Source organism: Equus asinus, chromosome 18, assembly GCF_041296235.1.
Source record: "Equus asinus isolate D_3611 breed Donkey chromosome 18, EquAss-T2T_v2, whole genome shotgun sequence".
Classification (NCBI taxonomy): Eukaryota; Metazoa; Chordata; class Mammalia; order Perissodactyla; family Equidae; genus Equus; species Equus asinus.
In genome coordinates this window covers 33,133,328-33,156,481 of record NC_091807.1, presented here as the reverse complement: position 1 = coordinate 33,156,481, position 23,154 = coordinate 33,133,328, and the positions used below count along the sequence as shown (strand labels likewise).

At 39.1% G+C, this 23,154-nt stretch overlaps 1 protein-coding gene across 1 annotated transcript in view; it reads right to left on the bottom strand.

The window, feature by feature from the left end:
• MORC3 (MORC family CW-type zinc finger 3) overlaps positions 1–16,581 on the bottom strand; it is a 36,090-nt gene extending 19,509 nt beyond the window's left edge. The window contains exons 1-6 of the mRNA XM_014841598.3: positions 16,426–16,581; positions 7,100–7,172; positions 5,187–5,319; positions 4,042–4,256; positions 3,320–3,467; positions 1,788–1,935 (exon numbers count right to left, since the gene is read on the bottom strand). Of these exons, the coding sequence (XP_014697084.1) occupies positions 1,788–1,935; positions 3,320–3,467; positions 4,042–4,256; positions 5,187–5,319; positions 7,100–7,172; positions 16,426–16,464 (756 nt within the window). The 5' untranslated portion in view covers positions 16,465–16,581. The remainder of the gene's footprint in view (positions 1–1,787; positions 1,936–3,319; positions 3,468–4,041; positions 4,257–5,186; positions 5,320–7,099; positions 7,173–16,425) is intronic.
• Positions 16,582–23,154: the final 6,573 nt, after the last annotated feature.

Here is a 23,154-nt window from a genome sequence, read left to right as displayed (position 1 = left end):
CACCACCTTGCTTTGATAAAAGACCCACTAACTCTTGAAAATAATAATACAGACTACAATCCTGTATTAGTTAATGTGACTAATTTTCATTAAAAATAAACTCAGTATACTGTAGCCAGTAAAAATGATTTGCAGAAAACAATCTATTGATCTATATAGATGTTAATACGTTAAGTGAAAAAAGCTACAAAACAGCATATATGGTATAATCTCATTTTAATTTCTTTTTAAAGTGTATGTATGTACAAAAAGGTCTATATTTCCTGATTCTTCTGTCAAATACATATATTACTATTATAATTTAAAAAGCACCAAGAAATTTTATTTAGCCAAAAATAACAAGCAAAATCTAATTTAACAAAGGGAATTCAGTTTGAAAAGGAAAAAATTGTAAATACGAACACTCAAACAGGGAAGACAAAAACAGTACTTTTTCAAAACTGACCTGTAACAATAAGCAGTCATCTAAATGTGTTTTCAATTCTTAACGCATGAAAGTTTAGAGAGTTTAGAATCTTGACCAAATTTTACATCCTAAACATGTTAAAATATGCTCTTCTGTGCCTGACTCCAAACTATCAGAAACTCTGAAGGAAATGAATTGAGTAACTCAAGGAAGACAGATGAAAAGTGCAACACAAAATTAAAATTTGAACATTTCTCTTACTTTTTTTTCTGACTCTTGATTTCAAAATTAGTGGTGTTCTGTTGTTTATAAAATTTATTAATGATATTTTAAAACATTTTACTTGATGGTATACTAAAACCACACCATCTGCTCTGGCTGCTTCGACCTGTTTCACACTTGAGCAAGCCTTTCTTAACAACTAGGACCTACTTCAACAACACACTGGGGTATATCAAGGAATAGTAATATCTGCCATTGTAATTGCTAGGATCTCAGAAAAAGTTACATAGTAAACCTGTAAATGTCAGATGTGTCCGCAGCTTGGGGTTATGGAATAACTTTAGCACAAAAAATAAAGGGAAAAGTTAGTATTATAAGTCCTATTATAGTGACTAAGAAACTTAATATTATTATATCAACATTGTTATATTGAGATATTAATTTCTTCAATCCTAAAAACATACCCATGTCTAAGGTCAAATCTCAGAGATATTTAGCACAAAATTATATTAATGTACATTAACTGTAGTCTATACATAATTTCTTGCTTTAGGATGTCATTTAAAGGGTGTGTGTGTGTGTGTATTCTCGAATATTTTAAATTAAAAAAAAAGAGACACTGAATTTGGTATTTTCTGATAGAATTAACCAATAGGGCCATCACGGAATACACTGATTCTAGTATTCCTAATTCAAATAATCTAATCACACAGTGAAAGAACTACAAGCACCGTTAAACCTGATGATTTTGCAATGAAAAAAACTGCTTCCTGGGGCCAGCCTGGTGGCGTAGTGGTTAAGTTCATGTGCTTGGTTGGCTTCGGCAGCCCAGGGTTCGTGGGTTCAGATCCCAGGCACAGACTTACAATCCCACTCATCAAGCCATGCTGTAGTGGGGTCCCACAAATAAGACAGAGGAAGATGGACACACGTTAGCTCAGGGACAATCTTCCTCACCAAAAAACACCCAAAACCCTCCCCCTGTTTCTAAGCAAACAAAATAACCAGTGTGCCCATGAAAGGTTACACAAGTTTAGTAAGTTCATGTCTGAGATGCTGTCACCTAGAGATCGCTGGCAGCATTTATAACACAAGTGGATAACATAATCTCCATTATTTGATGATTTTCTCATTTCCAAGAAGAGAGCTGAGTACATACCCTCAGGGAATAGTCACTCTCAGGGGCAATTTGGTCCATCCTTTCTTGCTTCTTATAACCTTTCTTCCCAGTTGTGTCATCTAAATCTTCTGGAATTCTGATGTCATATTTATCCTTATCAAAATCAAACTCTGTTGTACTTTTGTAGCTGTAAAAATAATTTTTTGAAGGAGCTAAATTTTACTTTACAGAAAGATAAGCAAGCAAATACTATTAGCTAACAAAATGGAACAAAACAACTACATATGGTGGGCATCACGGTAGTGGGGGGGGAGAACAAAAGCAAGGAAAACAAAGGAAAGAAAAGGAATCCAGGAAAATGCAGAAAAATTGTATTTGCTTACATCTTGCTGGTGGGAATATCAAATGGTAGAGCCACTCTGAAAAACATTCTGGCAGTTTCTTAAAAAACTAAACATGCAACTACCATAATATCCAGCAATCTACTCCTGGGCACTTATCCTAGAAAAATGAAGACTATATTCCCACAGAAACCTGTATACAAATATTTATAGACCTGTAATCCAAAAACTGTAAACAACCCAGATGTCCTTTAACCAGTGAATGGTTAAACACACTGTGCTCCATCCATACAATGCAATACCACTCAGCAAGAAAAAGGAAGCAAACTACTGACACATGCAAGAACCTGGATGAATATCCAGAAAATTACGTTGAATGAAAAAAAGTCAATCTCAAAAGGTTTCACACTGTGTGATTGATTCCATTTATATAACCTTCTTGAAATGACAAAGTAACAGAAATGGAGGACATGCTAGAAGTTGCCACAGATTAAGGAGGGAGGAGTGGGTGCGTGCATAAAAAGGCAACGGGAGGGATCCTGGTGATTTCAATGTCTGTAATGTCTAGCTAGATTGTATCAATGTCAATGACAATTTGATAATGTCAACAGAAAAAAAAAGGGAACATAGAGAGGCCAGAAAAGCATAAAATTTGAAGTATTTTAGGCTTACCATTATTTGTACTTTATTTCTATGGTTCAGTATGTTCTAGGATCTCTTAATATTACAAATTCACTCTAAATTTTAAAACTTTTATTAGCGAAGGATTTTATCCTTATAAGGATAAAGGATTACAAATTTTAGTAAAATGGAAATCTCATCTATATTACTTTTCTCATTGGATGTTAAGTCATGCTTAGCTTTAAGTAATGGACCAAATGGACAAAGATTTCTCTTTCTAACTTACGTGACTAGGACTAAGCTGAGCTTTTGTCTTCTTTCATTTTTTGAGGAGAGGGGTGGAATAACAAACAGTACAACAGAGTACTATGGAGACTGAATGGCAGGGTTAGGAAATTTATTTTTAGTAATACGAAATTATCTCAGATTGAAGCCAAAAGGGCCTCAATAAAATACCCTTGGAAAAGACAAATCATTAACTATGCCAAAAAATGAGTACCTTCCGATGTATTTCTACTCTGTGTAACAATGAATAAATGTAATGAAACCATTCCCGCACGTGTACTTTACTTCTCAAATGGTTAACAACTAGCTGAGGTCTACACTTACCTTCTAAGATTCCAAATGATGATCCTTGTCCCCTTCTTACCCATAATAGCATCAAGTTCTGCCAGTAATTTCTGTTCCGTAGTAAACAGAGAATGTTCCAGAATTGCAGAAAGGCTTGCTTTTGATTCTGCTAAATTAATCATTTGTCGTATATCCCAAGTTAAAGACTTAAACCAACAACACATTTTTCACAATTGTAATATGGAAACCAACTCAAATTTAAATTAACAGAAAAACTATTTCCTAAACTATTTTCTCAGTTTTAAAATGGCAGTTTGATTTCAAATGAACACCAAGAAGAATAAAGTGTGAGCAAGTTTATTTTTATTCCTAATTTAATGGTTTCCAAATTTGAATGTATTTATACAGAAGGTGTTTTCCTACAGATATCTTGCTTTTCATGGTAATTAGTGAAATTTTCAGACCAGACCACAAGTCTTATTAGATCACAATAAAACTGAAATAAAGAGGAGAGCTATGGAAAGCTTAACATAAAATGCAACCAGCTTATGTTAAAGATTTCCATAGCACAATTCTGACAGAGAATAGAAAAGACAAACACACAGCCTCAGATGTAGGGTAGAGGCAATGGATTGGAACAAGAGCTAGCATGGAAGGTGTGATTAAAAAACAAGAATCTGGAGGAGGGCAAAAGGATAGAATGGTTCAGAATATTTCTTTAGAGTTTCTACATAGTTTCTATTTCAAAATCAAAAGGATATGGTGTTTGTTGAAGGCCACTATTGGGACAACAACATGTTCTGCTTTTATGACTTCCAAGTAGGTCTGAGACAAGAAGCCCACGCTCATGCTTTCTCCATTTTTGGTAAAAACAATTGCATCTTTACCCAAACGCATAGAACCTGACTTGAAGCCATTCCCATACAATCCAACTGGGACATGACCATTCATGGTGACTTTATCACTGAAGCCAAAGCTAAAAAGAAAAGAAAGATTTAAAAAATAAATACATATAATATTCATTTTTTAAATTCAGAAACTATCATACCAAGTAAAAAGCGTGGGTTTATATGCAGGCCTCCACTTTCCTAGCTGTATAATCTTGGGCAAATTACTTTTAATCTATGTCGATGCATTTCCCCATCTCTGAAATGAAGGAAACCAAATCTACATCACAGTAGTGTTTAAGGATTACACATACTAAAACAGGAGCTCACTGCCTGGCACATCCTGGCTAAACAGGTGAGTTATAATTTGGGCTGCGGGAACCTTGAGATTCTACCCCATGGAATCTCTTCCTCTAAGTCTGAATGATTCTCTTGTTCTCAGCAAGCCTACTGTAGTATGATTACTGATGGGTTCAACCTGACTTTCTGGCAGTATAAGCAGTATTTGAGGAACAGTAGAAAGCCCTCTGCTAGCAAATTCTCCCTCTACCCCATATCTGGTATTATGTATCCTAGTTTCCATTTCAAACACATTTGGCCTCATACTAACATCCTATTCTGCGATCCTAGAGCCCAAGACCCTGTGACTATTTTATGCTGTTTCCTCATCCTCTGAATCCCTTTCAAATTAACCCCCGACACACAAAGTGGTAAGTTTTACTGGAAATACTGATTAAAACTAATTTACGCTACATTATAAATAACTGCTATCAATGTGCTACAACTCCTTTAGGAACGGTGGCATTTTAGGTAGGTCAGACATGGGGAGAGGGTGATGAGAATGGTAGGGATTGCCTAAGAATCAAATAGTAGTTGAAAACGATGGAAGACTTAGAAATAGAGCACTGTAGGTACAGCATTTCATGTTTAAGAAACAAAAGCTACATGCAGTAAGTATGATGCAGGAAACCCTTGAGTTGGGTGAAAGCAATGATTTCAAGTTTGACACTTTTACATACCTTAGCATTTTATGTAATTTATCTGAAGTCATACCATTCCCATTATCAGTGAACGTCAAGCATATATGGTCATTTATCACTGTTTTGTCAATCCATATCTGTTTAGCATTCACATCAGGATCATAAGCATTATCTGAGAAACAAAGTTTTGAGAATTTTGATTTGCATTTTAAAGAAAAGCAATTAGTTCACAACAATCCTTTAACAAGCAACAGAGTAACATATTTCAAGGAAATTTAAAAAGTTGAAATGTTTAAGAAACTCCTAGAATCTGAAAACATAAAACTAAACTGTGTCCTGCTATATATCATTCATTGACTATTACAGAATTAACTCTTTCCAAAGTTCTCCATTCTTTACATAGAGAGCAAAGACTGGTACCCACTACACTGAAAAAGTGTAAAGCAAGAAGAATTACTGTACTACCGAGATGATCAAGACAGGAAAGTCTTCTTCTGCCCAAAGAACTAGCCTGGCTATCAAAGAATATCACTGAGAGCTGAGTGTCAACTAGCACTATGAGCCGGCATGGAAAGAACACAATGTGGTTACTGACTAAATGAGAAAGCAGTATCATTTTCTGCTAAGTTACACACAAGGATGAAGGTTTACTTTCTACATAGTTCTTCAAATTGTGGCCCCTTCAATCTAATCTAAGTTTCCAGTGACTTTTACACTTTTATACTTCTGTGATCTCTCCCCGTTTTAACATCCTTGTTTAGCATCCTTGTTTCTCTCAAAATATGTAAGTATGAAGGAATACATGAAAGAAAAATGAAGATTTTCAACAGTAGCAGTAATAAAATCAACTTGTGAATATCCATCTGAATATCCTTAACTGACTGAAAATACCTGAGATATATTTGAAGTCTTTATAAAAATGGTTCTCAAACTATCTTTCCATAAGGCAGCCTACAGTTCAACTCAAATAACCTTTCTTAATCAACCACTTCAGGAAAGACTGTTTCATAAAAAACTTAAAATCTGATACACCACAACAAGCAAGCACTACGACTTTCAGTTGCTCTAACCCAAAGCTAGAGAATCATTCCATGTGAATGAACAATCCCAGGTTGGGTACCTCTCCCCTGGGTTGCCACAAAAAAAGAATAATCGTGAATAGCTGCAATGCTATAGCACATCCATTCCAGAGTTTAAAAAAACCTACCTGAATAGCATGTTAGCTGGGAGACTTTGGAAAATCTATACCAAAGAAAAGAAGGATGCTCACAAATTCCTTTTTTCTTTTTCTTGAACATCTAAGATAGAACCCTTTTTTGATAAAGAATCTGAAGTATATCTAAGAATTCCTAAGAATATAATTTTCCTTTATTATGTTTCTAAAATATATGCTTAAATACAAAAAATTCATGTGCATTAATTTTCCCCAGAAAAATAAAATCATGACCCATAATGTAAATCTGATCACAACTTCGCCTCTTTTCTCACGTTAAGACATTATTAAAATGCAATCCTATACCTTGATCATTCAGCCTATTGGAGGAAACAAGAATTTATATAATCACAAAACTAACAAAACATTAATCTTTCTACTAAGACCAGAAAAATGAATCCACTCTATGTTAGACATACTTTCCAACTATTAAAAAACATAATTTTCATTTTTTGCAATAGACATTTCTTTTATAATCAGAATAAAAACACTTTCAACATAAATGCTTTATGAACTTAGCAAATTAAAATACTTTGATAGCAGTACAGGGAAGGTTGAACAGTGATTAATTTGACATCCATTTGAATAGTTGTTATGCTAGGTAACCTTTACCAACAATGTTATCATTCAAGATACATGTTTTTTAAAAAGGATATTTACATACTATATTTCACTGAAAAGTTTTTTACAAATTTAATTGCAAGCAAGAGATTACATATGAAATGTCAATTTTACATACCTATTAATTCAGCAACTGCACTGAATGGCCAAGTGTGACTGGTGGAATTTGTATGTAAAAACTTGGGGCACAGCTGCAACACATCAATGATTCATGTAAATTAATTCAGGTTTTACTTTTAAGAACAGAAACCAATATAATTTTCTATCCCTGTGTGAAACAACACTGAAACCAAGCAAAAATAACTTAGCTGCTTGCTTCAGGATACACCCGGAAGATAAGGCTGTGAATCAATTAAATAGTTTACTCAAGACTTGCTTCAAAACTCTTGCCTCCTTATGTCCACCAATCCAAAGCCATATCATAAACTGCCCAATCACAAAGTTACCAGCCTTGCAAGATCTACCTCAAAATTACCCAGGCAAGGCCCTAAAATCCAGAAACATCATTTCCTAATATCCCTACTGTGAGACACCCTAAGACTTTGTCAAGATGGTGCTTCCTCCTTAGTGCATTAGGTTTAATAAACTTAGCTTCGCTTATTAATCAACAGGCTTTTCTGGTGGTCTCTCAATACTTGACACTTTTTTATATTATTTATTACAAGTTCATTATAGTTGAACTTCCGGCAGTAGCGTAGTATACACCTACAAATCCTTCAAATAATGTCAAATAATAGTTCAAATGCAACGAATCTTCTTGATTTCTAAGGAATTTTTATGTCTGATTCTACAGTAATATAGTATGGAAGAATATGCCAATCAACCTTATGGTATAGGGAATTCTCTAAATTCCTGAGTAACGTATATATCAAATGTATAAAAATGTACAAATGGTTTTAAAAGGCCAAGGCTTGAAAATTTCAACATGCAGAGAATTTCCATGTAATGAGGATTTTTTGTATTCATTTTGAACAGATTCTCTCATATTTAAGAAAAAAAAGAGGAAGCACTTTTAAGTGTTTCATGTTAAGAGCCCTAGAAATGTGATTCAATTATAAATGTTTGTAGTGCTAAGCTGCTGCCACAAGGTGCCAGAAAGGTCTACTTTTCCTCTGCTCACACTAGATTTTAGACAATCCCCAAGCATTTCTTCACCATTAGGCTGAAGTACACATCTGAGAAATGGGATCCTGTAGAAAGGTCTTCCAACTGGAGTGTATGTAATTCAGACGTTCTGTGGCATACACCATGTAACATGGCATACATTCATGTAATATGGTGTATAAATTAATTCAGACTTTCTAAAGCATACACTACAAAGAGTTTTTAGTGAAAATGAATTTCCACATCTTTATCTTGCACGAGAAGCCTTTTCTCTAATTAATCTGCGAATGTGCCAGCAGTCAGCCATCGGGAAAATCTTCCTGTCCCAGCCTCTCCTCTTGCACAATAGTCATTCTACCATTTATAAAAAGAATCGTGTACTCCTCATTCATTCTAAATCTTACCATGGGGGCATGACCTGGGGGTGAAAAATTTCTGGCTACCAATGGAGAAAATGATTAAGCCACCACCATAAAACCTTAGCGTTTCTGTCTCTGTTCTATTTTATGCATTTCTGTCAGGCGTGAAGTCTAGAGTTAAAAATGGGGTATCTTGGTCCACACTGCAACACTTTTGATTTTAGCTGTATGGCCTAGTGTGACAGTGGAAATGTCAATTTTCATTTCATGACTTCATGCTGTACACTGACTACAGATTGACATGGTACGCGTTGTTCTTTCTTCAGTATGAGTCCCGTGAGCACAAAGCAAAGAAGGCATCAGCAAGAAATAATGAATGCTACACAGTGGCTTTCCAGGTATTTAAATATAAGCAATTATTTTCAGCTATTGTCAATACTAATCTCTAGAACATGCCATTAGCTGGAAAGAAAAACATCCCTGAACAGCCAAAGCAGTGTAATACACACACACTAGAAACAGACAAAACTATGGAGTATATTTAACTAGCTGTGTGATCCTGGGCAAGAAGCTCAACCTCTGTGCCTCGAGTTTTGTCATCTGTAAAAATGAGGATGTTGATAGTATCAGCTTACCAGGTAAAGAGAATTAAATGACTTAATATTTGTAAATGCTTAGAAGAACACCTGGAACATAAAAAGCATTGTAAGAGTGCATTAAAAAAAATAAGCATTCCTTTAAAGGCAAACTGAATTCACATAAAAATAAGGAAAATCCTCAAGGGCCTCAAAAAGGAATTAAAAACAAAAATAAGATTTCAAAATAGGGATGCAGTGCGGATTAGAGTGGAGTGCTAAACTGGAACACGAAGGTTTCGGTTTTAATGGAGACTTGCAGGTAGCACATTTGGCAACAGAGAAGCATGAACTTGGAAGTAACTGCCCCCCATCCCCACTCCTCAAATAAAAAGAGTAGACGGAGTGGAGGGAATCTGCCTAAGAGGAAGTTTGTCTGTTTTTTGAACTCTAGGTCAGGGGAAAAAAAACGTCTAAAGTGAAGTTCTGTAAAAAGAGGCATGCCTTCACTTGGGTTAAGCGTTTCAGTTTACACAACCTGCAGAACCACATGGAGACAGAGCCTCGACCAGACAGCATAGGATTCCCCTACATCATTATTTAGGGACTATTTGAGTACACAATCTAAAATAATATTTAAGGAGACAATCCAGCAGGAGAAAATGTTAGCAGACAAGACACAGCAGTATTAGATGCCCCGCCCCAGGACATTAAGTAAAAGTATTGCCCTGTAAAATTCACATCCCTTTAAATATATAGACATTTAAAAAGTAATTTCCCAAAAAAACACACATACAAAAATGAGATGCTATGAAGACCAGATTTTTTAAAGAATCAACAGAACTTTCAGAATTGACAAATAGCCACAATTTAAAAATCATTTAAATATAAAATTTTTTAAACATGGAAGCCTGAGCACACGGAGAGTGTTTGCCTCTGCTTCCTCCTGAAACTGCTCTACAATTAAGGGGGGGGAAAAGCATAAACTGAGAACAGAAAGAATCAGAGAAGTGATGGATAATAGGAGACACAAGTCAGTAGTTTGGAAAGTGGAAAGCACAGACTAGTGATAACTGATTTAATCACCTAGAAAGAGCTAAATCTGAAGCCTACAGGAGACGGGGAACCCAACAAAAAGCAGGCCAGGAACCTTGACAGAACCCCAGAAAGGCTCAGGAATTACTTTCGTGCCTTTGGAATCAAAGGATTGTATGAAAACAAGATAGGCTGAAAATCTTTAAAAGAAGCAGTTGATCTTCCAGATCCTCCTTTAGCCCTGAGCAACCCTGCAACTACCCTAGGCAACCCTGTGTAAGACTGGAGGTCTACTCACTGGAGAAACTGATGTCAGGCTCAGGGACAACTGAAAACAGGTGGGTTAAAAAGCAAAACAGCACAAAGCCCAGAAATAAACCCTCTCATATACAGTGAAATGATTTCCCACAAGGATGTAATGACCATTCAACGGGGAAAAGACAGTCTTTTCAACAAATAGTGCTAGGAAAGGTGGGTATCCATATGCAAAAGCACGAAGTTGTACCCTTACCTTACACCATATACAAAAATTAACTCAAGGGGCCGCCCCCTGGACGAGTGGTTAAGTTTGCAGGCTCTGCTGCAGTGGCCCAGGGTTTCGCCGGTTCAAATCCTGGGCGCAGACATGGCACCGCTCATCAGCCATGCTGAGGCAGTGTCCCACATGCCACAACTAGAAGGACCCACAACTAAAAATACACAACTATGTACAGCGGGGTTTTGGGAGAAAAAGGAAAAATAAAATCTTAAAAATGGATCAAAGATCTAAACATAAGGGCTGAAACTATAAAACTCTTAGAAGAAAATGTAGGGGAAGAGTTTCATGACATTGGACTTGACAATGATTTATTGGATATGACGTCAAAATCACAGGAGACAAAAGAAAAAATAAATAAATTGGACCTTATCAAAATTTAAAACTTGTGTACATCAAAGGACACAATTAACAAAGTGAAAAGGCAACATACGGGAGAAAACATCTGCAAATCAAGCACCTGATAAGGGGTTAATATCCACAATATATAAAGAACTACAACCCAATAACAACAACAAAAAAATCCAATTTAAAAATGGGCAAAGGACTTGAACAGATATTTCTCCAAAGATGGTATACAAATGTCCATGAAGCACATGAAAAGATGTGTGTCCATTAAGCACTAATCATTAGGGAAATGTTAATCAAAACCACAGTGAGATACCACCTCACACTCATTACGACACTACTAGCAAAAAACACAAAAATTCCAAAAGTACATTACAACAACAAAACCAGAAAATAACAAGTGTTGGGGAGGATGTCGACAAACTGGAAATCCTGTGCACTCTTTGAGGGAACCTAAAATGGTACAGCCACTATGGAAAACAGTATGAGAGTTCCTTCAAAAAAAATTAAATATACAATTACCATATAATCCAGCAATTCCACTTCTTGGTATATACTGAAAAAAACTGAAAGCAGGGTCCCAAAGAGATATTGGTATATCCATGTTCATAGCAGCATTTTTATTCACAATAGCCAAAAGGTGGACGCAACCCAAATGTCCATTAATGAATGAATGGATAAATAAAATGTGGTATATTCATAAATGGACTATTATTCACCCTTAAAAAGGAAGGGTAGGGGCTGGACCCATGGCTAGTGGTTAAGTTCATGTGCTCTGCTTCGGCGGCCTGGGGTTTCGTCGGTTTGGATCCTCAGCATGGACATGGCACCGCTCATCAAGCTATGCTAAGGTGGCGTCCCACATAGCACCAGAAGGACCTACAACTAGAATATACAACTATGTACTGGGGGGCTTTGGGGAGGGGAAGAAGAAGAAAAAAAAGACTGGCAACAGATGTTAACTCAGGTGCCAATCTTTAAAAAAAAAAAGGAAGGAAATTCTGACACATGCTACAACATAATATCCTGAGGATATTATGCTAAGTGAAATAAGCCAGTCACAAAAAGATAAATAGTGTACGAGCCCATTTATACGAGCTACCTGAAGTAGTCAAATGCACAGAAGTAGAATGGTGGTTGCTAGGGGCTGGGAGAAAGGGGAATGAAGAGCTATTTTTTTTAATGGGTATACAGTTTTAGTTTTGCAAGATGAAGAGTTCTGGAGATTGGTTACACAACAAAGTGAATATATTTACTGAACTGTACCCTTAAAAGTGGTTAAGATGGTAAATTATACGTTATATGTATTTTACCACAATAAACAAATACAAACTCAGCAAACTGAACAATGGGATACTTCCATCTCCTTTCCCCTGTTGGGCTTCCAGAAGAGCAGCCAGGATTATATATACTATGGCAGGGGACTAGATGTAGAATTCCTCTCTGAAAAATGGAATGATTTCTAGAAGTTCTACTTAGTTCTTTTACAACTGTGCCAGATCTTTCTGGACAGCATCTTATTTTCATAGCTTTCACTTTTTAAAAATGACCGTTAAAAAAATTTTTAAGTTGGCCCCATGTCATAGTGGTCAAGTTCAGCATGTTCCGCTTTGGTAACCCAGGTCGCAGGTTCAGACCCCAGGTGCAGACCTACACCGTTGTCAGTCATGCTGTGGCGGCGACCCACGTAAAAGGTGGAAGAAGACTGGCACAGATGTTAGCTCAGGGCTAATCTTCACCAAGCAAAAAAAAGAGGGAGATTGACAACAGATGTTAGCTCAGGGTGAATTCCTGAGCAGAAAAAAAAAAAATTTAAGTTATTTTAAACATTCTTATTATATAGTCTAACACTTCCATTCTTTAGGGTCTACAGATACTGCCAAAGGGTGCCCACAACAAAATAGCTGGCTCTTTCCGATCTGATCACCCAACACTGAAGGCCAACAAAGGATTAACTCTACTCATGTATGAACACCTTCTGGTCAACTTTTAGTGTCTCAGTTGGAAATGTAAGCAGAAGGCTAGCTACCTCCAGCCATTTGAGAATATGTAACATTAGAAATCTAAAACACACAGTAAAAGGAACATAAAGAACATAGAGGCAATGCAGTGAGTAAAAGAAAACTTCAAAAATACTATGATTAATATGCCCAGTGATAAGTGATATTTTGTCCAGGAAGACCTTAAAAAGACATTCAGAGAATAAGACAGTATTTATAATAATGTAATATATGGTAAGAGAAAGGTAGGAGATCAAGTGGAGGAAATCTCCCTGAAAGAAAAAACAATGAGATGGGAAACAGGAGCCAAAGGGAACAGAAAAAGGGGGAGAAATTTGTCAAATAAATGAGAGAATCTTCCAGACATTAAGGACTTGAGTTTCTAGCCTAACTGCCCAATACAATGCATAGGATTCTATTAAAGAATAAAGCATGCCTTTAAAATTCTGAGAGACATTATCTCTAATCTAGAGTTACAAATCCAGCCAAATTATATCTAAAATGTGACCAGGCAAAATTATATGTAAAAAGCAAGCAATGATAGTATAAACAGTTCCAAGAAATGACCAAAAGTTTTTTCTTCCCATGCACTCTGTCCTTAGGAAGCTACACCCGTTTTTGGAAGGATGGATGGGCTCCACCACTACCAGTAACAACACTGGCAAATATTTAATGAGTGCTTATGGCATGCACAGGACCATGAGATGTATCTGCTTATTTAATTTTTATAACAACCCTTCGAGGAATGTCAGATTATTATTCCCATCCTTCAGATTGGAAACTCAGGCACAAGCATGTTAAGTAACTTGCCCAAGGTCACATGTCGAGTTGTCTGTCACAATTTGAATACCGGCAGGCAGGCTCCAGAGCCCATGCTCTCGGTCACAAGCTACTGTGCTTGCTAAGGGAGTGAACCCCAAAAGAGGAATATGTGGGATGGAGACACAACAAAAAAGGGAAGGAAATTTCCAGAAAAATAATAAAGGGAAGTCCCCAAATCACAACTGAGCCAACAAAACTGACAAAATATTGGGTGTGCTTGAACAACATCTGGAAAAAATTTCCCAGTTCCCTGAAAGTTTGGATGAAATAGTAATCAGTATGGAGAAAAACTAAGTAAGCAAGTAAACAAAATAGAAATCAATTATTAACTTCAGGGCAAACAAAAAGCTCTACCGCAAAGAAAACGCAGTCATAGCTGATGGGCTCACTTGTGAACAGTTGAAGAATGATAACAAATCATACGGTAATTCAACCAAAGTGATGTAAAGAACTGGAAGGATGGGAAGAGGTGAAAAGAGTGTGTATGTGTGTGTGTGTCAGCTAAACCCACAGCAAGATTTCTGGAAAACAACAACAAAATGGTATCAGCATTTTACTTAGAAATATGGAGGCAAAAAGCAAAATTTTAAATAAGTTTTTGTTACTCTACATTCCATTCCGGAACCTCCTAAATGATTTTTTGAAATTTGCATACATTCTAGTTCACTCTTTGTGCATTAGGTTCCACGGCTTTGACAAATGCATAAACTCATTAATTCCTAGACCCTCTCCTAATGCAACCATTTGAGAGCTATACATAAACAAATGAGCATGGTTCATTTATGGAAACGGAAAAGTCCATTTCACATAATTTTCATATTACGAAATATTATTCTTTGATTTTTTCCAACCGTTTAGGAATCACTCTTAGCTCGTGGTCCATACAAAAACAGGTGGCAAACTGGATTTGGCCCATGAGCTGCAGTCTGCCAATTCCTGTCCCAGAGCAAAGAGACCAGTGGAGAGAGAGCCCAGAAGCTGCAGAGGGGAGACTTTTGTCAATGAGGTTCCAAACAGCCCATATTACCCACAAAAGAAAGATTTAACACATGGACAGCTGCTTCACCCAGGGAGTCGGCAAACAACAATACCAGCGTCTTCAAGACTGTTTTGACCCTTATCTTCCCTCCCTTTTTAAGCTCAACATTGAAGGGCCAGAGACAGCAATATGGGAGGGGCCGCAGAAAGGAGAAGAGAATTCAAGCGCAGGAACAGAAAGAAATAGAGTTCACTCCTTTTCCCCACTACAGGTTTCTGGGCCTCAATTTGGCCCAATCTAGGGGGCGGAAGACTGCGGCGGGGCATTAAACGAAACAAAAAATTTTAAAACTAGACGAGGTCAGACTTTACAACCCCCGAGGCCAACTGGAAAGCGTTAGAATCGGCCCAGATTCACCCAGGTGTGGGCAAGAACAACTAGCGAAAACAACGTTTAAAGCCAGCGGTAAGAAAGAATCCAGCAGCTCTCTATATTCAAACTACTAAACACTATCTCATTCAATAGACCAGTTATGTAACCAAAGGACCTATGTTCAGAATATGTGAAGAACGCTTATAAATCAATAACGATTCCCCCCAAAAGAAAAAGAAAACAGAAGAACGGGCAAAGGATATGAATAGGCTTTTTTAAGTGAAATGTGAAAAACTTTCAACTTCGCAGTCAAGAAAATGCAAAGTAAGCCCAGATACCGTTTCACTCTCATCAGACAGGAAAAAACGTTCAAGTCCGACAATACCAGGTGTTGGTAACAATCTGGCTAAATGAACGAAAGAAGTCACAGGGCAATGCACCATTTTTTAAGTACCGGTTGCACCACGACCATTTTAATGTTAAACGAAACTGGAGCAGCCATTCTTTGCCAACAGTCAACACGCTCAAGAGAGAAGGTATTTTTTTGCATAACAACACCAACTTTTTGAGGATAATCAGGTAGGGAGGGCACGCCCACATTGCAGGAAGTGAAATTCTAATTCATACTGTGTGACCGCTCCCTGCCAGTGGAGACTCCCAGATACCACAAATGCCCAAGGATTTCCAAAAACCCGAAACGCCCCGAAACAGACGTGACGAAGGAGCCAGAAGGGAGACAGGAGCGCGAGATGACCTAGTGATTTGGGCCCGAGGACGTCACCGGAGGGAAGCGGCAGGAATTTAAACGAGTCAGGAAAACTCGTCCCGACTCGCTTCCCCGCAGCCCGTTGCCAGGAGGTCAAGGCCGCCCGGTATTTCTGGCCGCAGACGCTGCTCCCTCCCCCTCCGGGCCGCCCCGCGGGCCCGCAGGCCGGGAAGGGTCAGGGGCCCCGCGGGCCGAGGGGCTCGCGCGCGGGCCGGCCGCCGAGGCCTCGCCCTCGGACGACAGCTGCGAGGCAGCCAGGAGCGAGCCAGGAGGAGGGGCCGCGGCCCCGGCCCGCCCCGAAGCCGCGGGGGCAAAACAGAAACCTAACGCGGAGGGAAGGGAACGCGGCCCGGCCCGGCCCTGCCCTGCCCGCCGCCGAGCCGCTCCGCCGCGCGCAGCGAGATGGCCGCCCCCTCCCTGAGCCCCGCCGCGGCCCCAGCCGCCGCGCCGGGCCGACGAGTCGCCACCGCCCACTGCCGGCCCCCCCTCGCTTGCCCGCCTGCCCGCCCTCCTGGGACACGGCCCGCTCCACCCCTCGCGGCTGCTCACCGCGCTGAGGCGGATCCCGCTGGGTGGTTGCGCCGCCATCTTGAGCGAGCTACAAAGCCAGGACCGGCCTCGGCCGCAACCCGACTGGGAGGTGGAGGCGAAGACTGTGAGGCCGCGCGGGGGGGTCCGCCCACTTCCGGGGCGTGGCGCGCGCTGGCCCCGCCCACCTACTTCCGCCTCCAGGCGCAGTCGAATTGCAAGGCCAGGGAAGATGAATTTGCCGGGCTTGCGAAGGCGGGGAGAGCGGGAGAGCGGGGCTTGCAGCGCAGGGCCCTGTGAGGGAAGGGCGCCTGCGTGAGGCGCCGCGGGCGCGTACTGGTCCCCGCCTTACCCGGCTTGGTAGTTCGGAGTTTGAAGCCTGGCGCGATGGGCACTGGTGGTCCGCAGGGGTGCGCTCGAGGCGCTTGACCTGGCTGGAGGTGAATTGCGCTGAGAAAAGCCACCCCATGCCCACCAGTGTCAACGTGATTTGAAACCTTGTTAAGGAAATGCAGACACTAATTTGCACTTTCTGGATTTACCCTGAAAATTGTCATCCTTCGTCCTGATAAAAAGAGTCGTTTCTCGCGTGCACATTTCTTGAGTGCTTTCGCTCGTGCACACTTACTCAGTGTCGACTTTGAGCCAGTCATTGGGCTGAGCAAGATATAGAAATGAGTAAGTCAAGGGCTGTCAGACATTGCAGGTAAAGAAAGGATTGAAAGGTTTTTAAAAAATATCTATTCTGTTTTTATAATTGTAAAAGTAATACTTTTTGTTTGTAAAAATTCAAATAATACAGAAGTATAAAACATAAAATTGACCCCCAATCCTTCACCAGAACATATAAACAAATTTGGTGTACATTAATCCAGACTTACTGTATACTAGATATTATTTACAATATGGGGCTAGACTTTACAAACTCTTCTGCAACTTGTGTTTTCGCAATTATTTCAACTTGAGGCTTGTGAGTGCTCAAATATTTTTGATTAATGAATAAATAAATGAGTGAGGAAATGTTAAAAAAAAACCCTGAGTTCTGTTGTCACCCTTGCCACTGACCATTGAGTAAATGACAATATGAGTCATCTAAGTAAGAGTTCTAATTAATACATTAATACTCTGAACTGGATAATATCTTAGGTTTCCTCCAGCTTTAAAATTGTATTGTTACATGCGAGGCTCTTTCATCAACTATTTATTGAGAGCTCATTTTGTGGCTGTCAAAGTGAGGGCACTAAGGATGTAGCGGTGAGCAAAATAGAGAAATACCGCTCGAGGCTGTGTTTATTAAATAGGTTGTGGCCCATTAGTGAGTTGCAAAGTCAGTTTGGTGAGTCTCAACTAGCACCTTGTAAAAAATAAAATAGAATAGAATTTTAATTTAATAGTATAGTGCAGTGTCTGTCCAGCCCTATATCCAACTTCTTCACTTATTAGCTGTGTGATGTTCAGCAAGTTACTTTGATTTTGAGATGAAGTTAGCCTGGAGTATCCAGGTGCAGTCTAGATGCAATCACAAGTGTCTTAATAAGACAGAGGCAAAGGGAGATTTGGTCACAGAAGGCTGCTTGACCACTGAAGCAGAGAGGGACCTGAAGATGCTATGTTCCTGGCTTTGAAAATGGAGAAAGGGCCATGAGCTAAGGAATGCAACTCTAGAAGCTGGAGAAAGCAAGGGAACTCCATTCTAGAGCCCCTGGAGTTTATAGAGGGAGTGAGAACCTGTAGACACCTTGGTTTCAGCCCAGTGAAACTTGTTTCAGACATCTGGCCTCCAGAACTAGAAGAGAATAAATCTCTGTAGTTTCAAGCCACTGTTTGTGGTGATTTGTTAGAAAATCAACAGGAATAGACAAGTCTATTCAAATTCTTGTCCTCCTCTCGTCTTCCCCCCCCGGCCGCCGCCACCTTTTTAACCCAATTGAGCATACTGTGGAATGCTACATTTTCAAGGCTGACTCATAGAGAAGAAATGTGAGGCAAACATGTACAGGCTAAACTTACAGTAGGTTGGTTTAAAAGGGGCTTTTTCCAGAAAAGGAAATATTCCACCACACCCTTCTGGTACTAATATCGACAAACTCAGGCTTACTTGAAAATATTTATTTTAATAAATGTCAAAGCTGAGTTTGATGTGATTTTTTTTATGATAAAAACTATCTTCTTTGGGGAGTGCTGTAGACTGAATGTTTGTCTCCCCCCAAAAGTCATAGGTTGAAATCCTAACACCCAATGTGATGGTATTTGGAGGTGGAGCCTTTAGGAGGTGATTAGGTCACGAGGGTGAAGCCCTCATGAAAGGGATTAATGGCTTTATAAAGGAGACCCTACAGAGGTCTGTAAACCCTTCTGCCATGTGAGGACACAGCAAGAAGAACCAAGAAGCTGCCTTGATCTTGGACGTCCCCGCCTCCAGAACTGTGAGAAATAAATGTTTGTTGTTTAAGTCACCCAGTCTTTGGTATTTTTGTTATAGCAGCCCAAATGGACTAAGACAGGGAGAGAGAAAATTTTAAAGTCCATTCGAGGGTTAGAATATTGGTCAGATAAAATGAAAACTCCACCCGATCTAAATCAAACCCAGTGTGAATCTGGTTGCTTTCACAAACCTATACAGTTATACCTCTTGACTTTTACATTGAGCACTATATCTTGGAGATCCTTTCACAGCTGTCTGTAAAGAGCTCCCTCACATTATTTTGCAGCTTCATAACCGTCCATCTTATTGATGTATTGTAATTTTATTTAGCCACTCTCCTTGTGGTAGGCACTGAGGTTGTCTCCAAATTTTTGCTATTATCAATAATACTACAATGAATAACTTGTACATGTCATTTTGCACGTATGTATGTATGTCAGATAAATTCTTGAAAGTAGAATTGTTGGGTCAGAAGATATATTCATTCATAGTTCTTGATAAAAATTGCCAAATTTCTTCCACAGAACTTGTACCATTTTATATTCTCTATAGCAATAAAGGAGGGATCCTGTTTTCCTCCTATTACTGAATCTGCTGAAATGATCAGTGAATAATATTTCAGAACAATTTTAATTTTTTTCTCATAGTGTAAGGTTGAACATCTTTTGACAAGTGTAAAAGCCAATTTTTGTGTGTGTGTGTATGAACTCCCTATTCATACCTTTTGCCCATTTTTCTCTTCTTTTTCTTTTGATAGTTCTTTAAGTATTGGAGAAATTAGCCCTTTGTAATATGAGTCTTAAATATTTTTCTCAGTTTGCCATTTGTCTTTTACTTTGCTTAATTTTTAAAAGAAAATGTATATAGTCAAAATTATAGAACTTTCTCTCATGGCTTCTGGAATTCATGTTCATCTAAGAAAGATCGTCTCCATTCTTGGCTTCTATCTTCTCGATTTATTCTAGTATTTTCCTGGTTTCTTCATGGTTTCAATCTTTGATCTCTTTGTAATTTATTTTGATGAAAGATGTCTGGTATGAATCCAACTTATTTCCTTCCCTGTTGGTTACCCAGTTATCCCAATGCCACTTATTGAATAAGCCACCTTTTTTCCCCTCTATGGATTTGAATTGCCATCTTTATTATACACTAAATATTTCTATGCGTTTGTGTCTACTGATGGACTTTCTGTTTCATTCTGTTGATCTCCTGTCCATTCTGGCCCTCGTACCAATTATTTTAGCCTCATAATATGTTAGAGATCTGCTCGGGTGAGTTCTCTTCATTACTCTTCTTTTTCAGAAAATTTGTGGCTACTTTTGCCTATTTTTCCATGTAAATTTTAGAATGAGTTTATCTGCTTAAAAAAAAATCCAAGTGTTGGTTTCAGGGGATTGTATTAAATTTATAAATAAACTTAGAATTTACAACTTTGCGATGTTGAATCTTCCTCTTCAAGACCTAGGAAACCTTGCCTTTGGTTCCAAGTCTTTACTCCTTTGGTAGTGTTTTCTTCAAGGAGTTCTTATAAAGGTTTTTCCTAGATATTTTATTATTGTTGTTAGTGTAAGTGGGATTTCATTTATCTCATAACTGGTCATTTATACATATAAAAAGATATTGATGTCAAAAAACTTGGGGCTGGCATGGTGGCTCAGGTTAAGTGCGCACGTTCCGCTTTGGTGGCCCGGGGTTCACCAGTTTGGATCCCGGGTGTGGACATGACACCACTTGACAAGCCATGCTGTGGTAGGTGTCCCACATATAAAGTGGAGGAAGATGGGCACAGATTTTAGCTCAGGGCCAGTCTTCCTCAGAAAAAAAGAGGAGGATTGGCAGCAGTTAGCTCAGGGCTAATCTTCCTTAAAAAAAAAACAAAACACTATATTGATGTATATATGTTAACTTTTTTTAATTTAATTGCCTTTGGGCCAGTTATACTCTTCAGTTGGCCACAAGCTCCACTCCACCCTATTGAATTAACCAATTTGTCTGTTTCCTGAAGGGCTTTAGATTGTTAGCCAGGCTTAGATTCAAAACACACAAAATAATTAGAAGGGAAACATGTGAAACAATATACAATCATCTACTTATTAGTTAAAATAGTATCTTTAATATGACACAAAGAGCTCCCTAAGCAGTATGGTAGTGCATAGAGTCAAATGTTCACTCTCCATATAGCACAGCAGTGCACAGAGTCAAGTGTTCACTCCCCATATGGCACAGCAGTGCACACTCAAGTGTTCACTCCCCATACGGCACAGCAGTGCAGAGTCAGGCATTCACTCTCCATACGGCACAGAAGTTTTTGCCTCTCCAAGGGTCTAGTAAGAATTCAGGATGAGCCCAGTGAAGAGAGAATGGGCAGCCTCACGAACGCTTCAGTGGGTTGGACTGACTCTATGTAATAGGGCCATTCTGGGACCAGCAGGGGAGAGTGTGGAAAGTGAGCCAAGCAGAGCGTCCTCATGTGCCAAAAGTGGGTGGTCAGTGAAACAGCGTGAGCCCAGGGAGGTGATTATTAGAGTGATGGAGAATCCAAGTTTGGGCCAGAAAACCCACTGTTCCCTGAGCCCCCACCTATCTAGTCCTGCAATTCATTCATTCTAAATTTGTTCTTCCTTCTAGCACCACCTTGGGCTGAGAAATCAACCTTCATGTTCTCCATTTAGTTATTTACTGGCTGCCTATATATGCTGGATACCGAAGGAACTGAAGATACAGGCTCCATCTCTTTCACGAAAGGGGTGCTTGCCTTGTAGCCAGTGATGGGCTGTGACATTATTAGGTGCTTTAATAGGGCCCATGTGACAAAGTGCCTTGCTGTGCCTGAGGAAGTGTAGAAAGAAGCAAGACTGAGGAGTTTGGATCTCAAAGACAGGTTGCCACATATTTGTTAAGTAAACCAACAAACGGCTTGAGTAGGACATTGCCAGGTGCGAGAGGAGGAGAAAATAGTATTAAGCAGATGGAACAAGATATGTAAGAAACGCAAGAGATAAGAAACCCTGAGTGGTTGGAGGAGACAGAAGAAATGGATGAGGGGCTTCAGGAAGGGGGCTAGAAACCCCCATCAGGTCCCAAGAGTCATTATTACAGTTTCAGTTTAGGGTAAAATGTTAAGTGAGCGCTTTTTCTAGAGCCCAAACGTTGACGGGCAAGTTGTTCCTTAATGTCCCACCTCTCATGTGCTTCTGGTTAACTTTGGGGAGGAAATCAGGTTGAGACAGCTGCTTGTTCATCAGATGAGGGGAGCCTGACTGTCTCCTCTGCCCTCACTTTATTTATTTTTTATTGAGGTCACATTGGTTTATAACATTACATAAATTTAAGGTGTGCATCATTATATTTTGATTTCTGTGTAGACTACATCATGTTCACCACCCAAAAACTAATTACCGTCCATCACCACACACATGTGCCCTATTGCCCTTTTTGCCCTCCCCTCTCCCCTCTGGTAACCACCAATCTAATCTCTGTATCTATGTTTGTTTATTATTGTTGTTGTTGTTTTTATCTTCTACTTATGAGTGAAATCATGTGGTATTTGACTTTCTCCATCTGACTTATTTCACTTAGCCTAATACCCTCAACGTCCATCCATCTTGTCGCAAATGGCAAGATTTCATCTTTTTAATGGCTGAGTAGTATTCCATTGTGTATATATACCACATCTTCTTTATCTGTTCATCTATTGATGGATACTTAAGTTGTTTCCAAGTCTTGGCTATTTTGAATAGTGCTGCAAGGAACATAGCGGTTCACTGAACATAGCAAATATCTTTACACATTCGTGTTTTTGTGCTCTTTGGATAAATACCCAGAGGTGGAATGAATAGCTGGATCATGTGGTATTTCTATTCTTAATTTTTTGAGGAATCTCCATACTGTTTTCCATAGTGGCTGCACCAGTTTACATTCCCATCAGCAGTGTATGTCCCCTACTCTCACTTCAAACTCACAGTACTTGGTTTTTAAAACTTTATTGTGGTAATGTATACAGAACATAAAATTTACCATTTCAACCCTTTTCAAGTGTGCAATTCGGTGACATTAATTACATTCACATTGTTGGACAAACATCCCCACCATCCATCCACAGAACTCTTTTCATCTTGCAAAATGGAAACTCTGTAGCCATTAAACAAGTGCTCCCATTCCTCCCTCCCTCCAGTCTCTAGCAAGCACCATTCCATTTTCTGTTTCTGTGAATTTGACTACTTTAGGTACCTCACCTAAGTGGAGTCATACAATATTTGTCCTTTTGTGACCGGTTTATTTCCCTTAGCATAATGTCCTCAAGGCTCATCCATGTTGTGGAATGT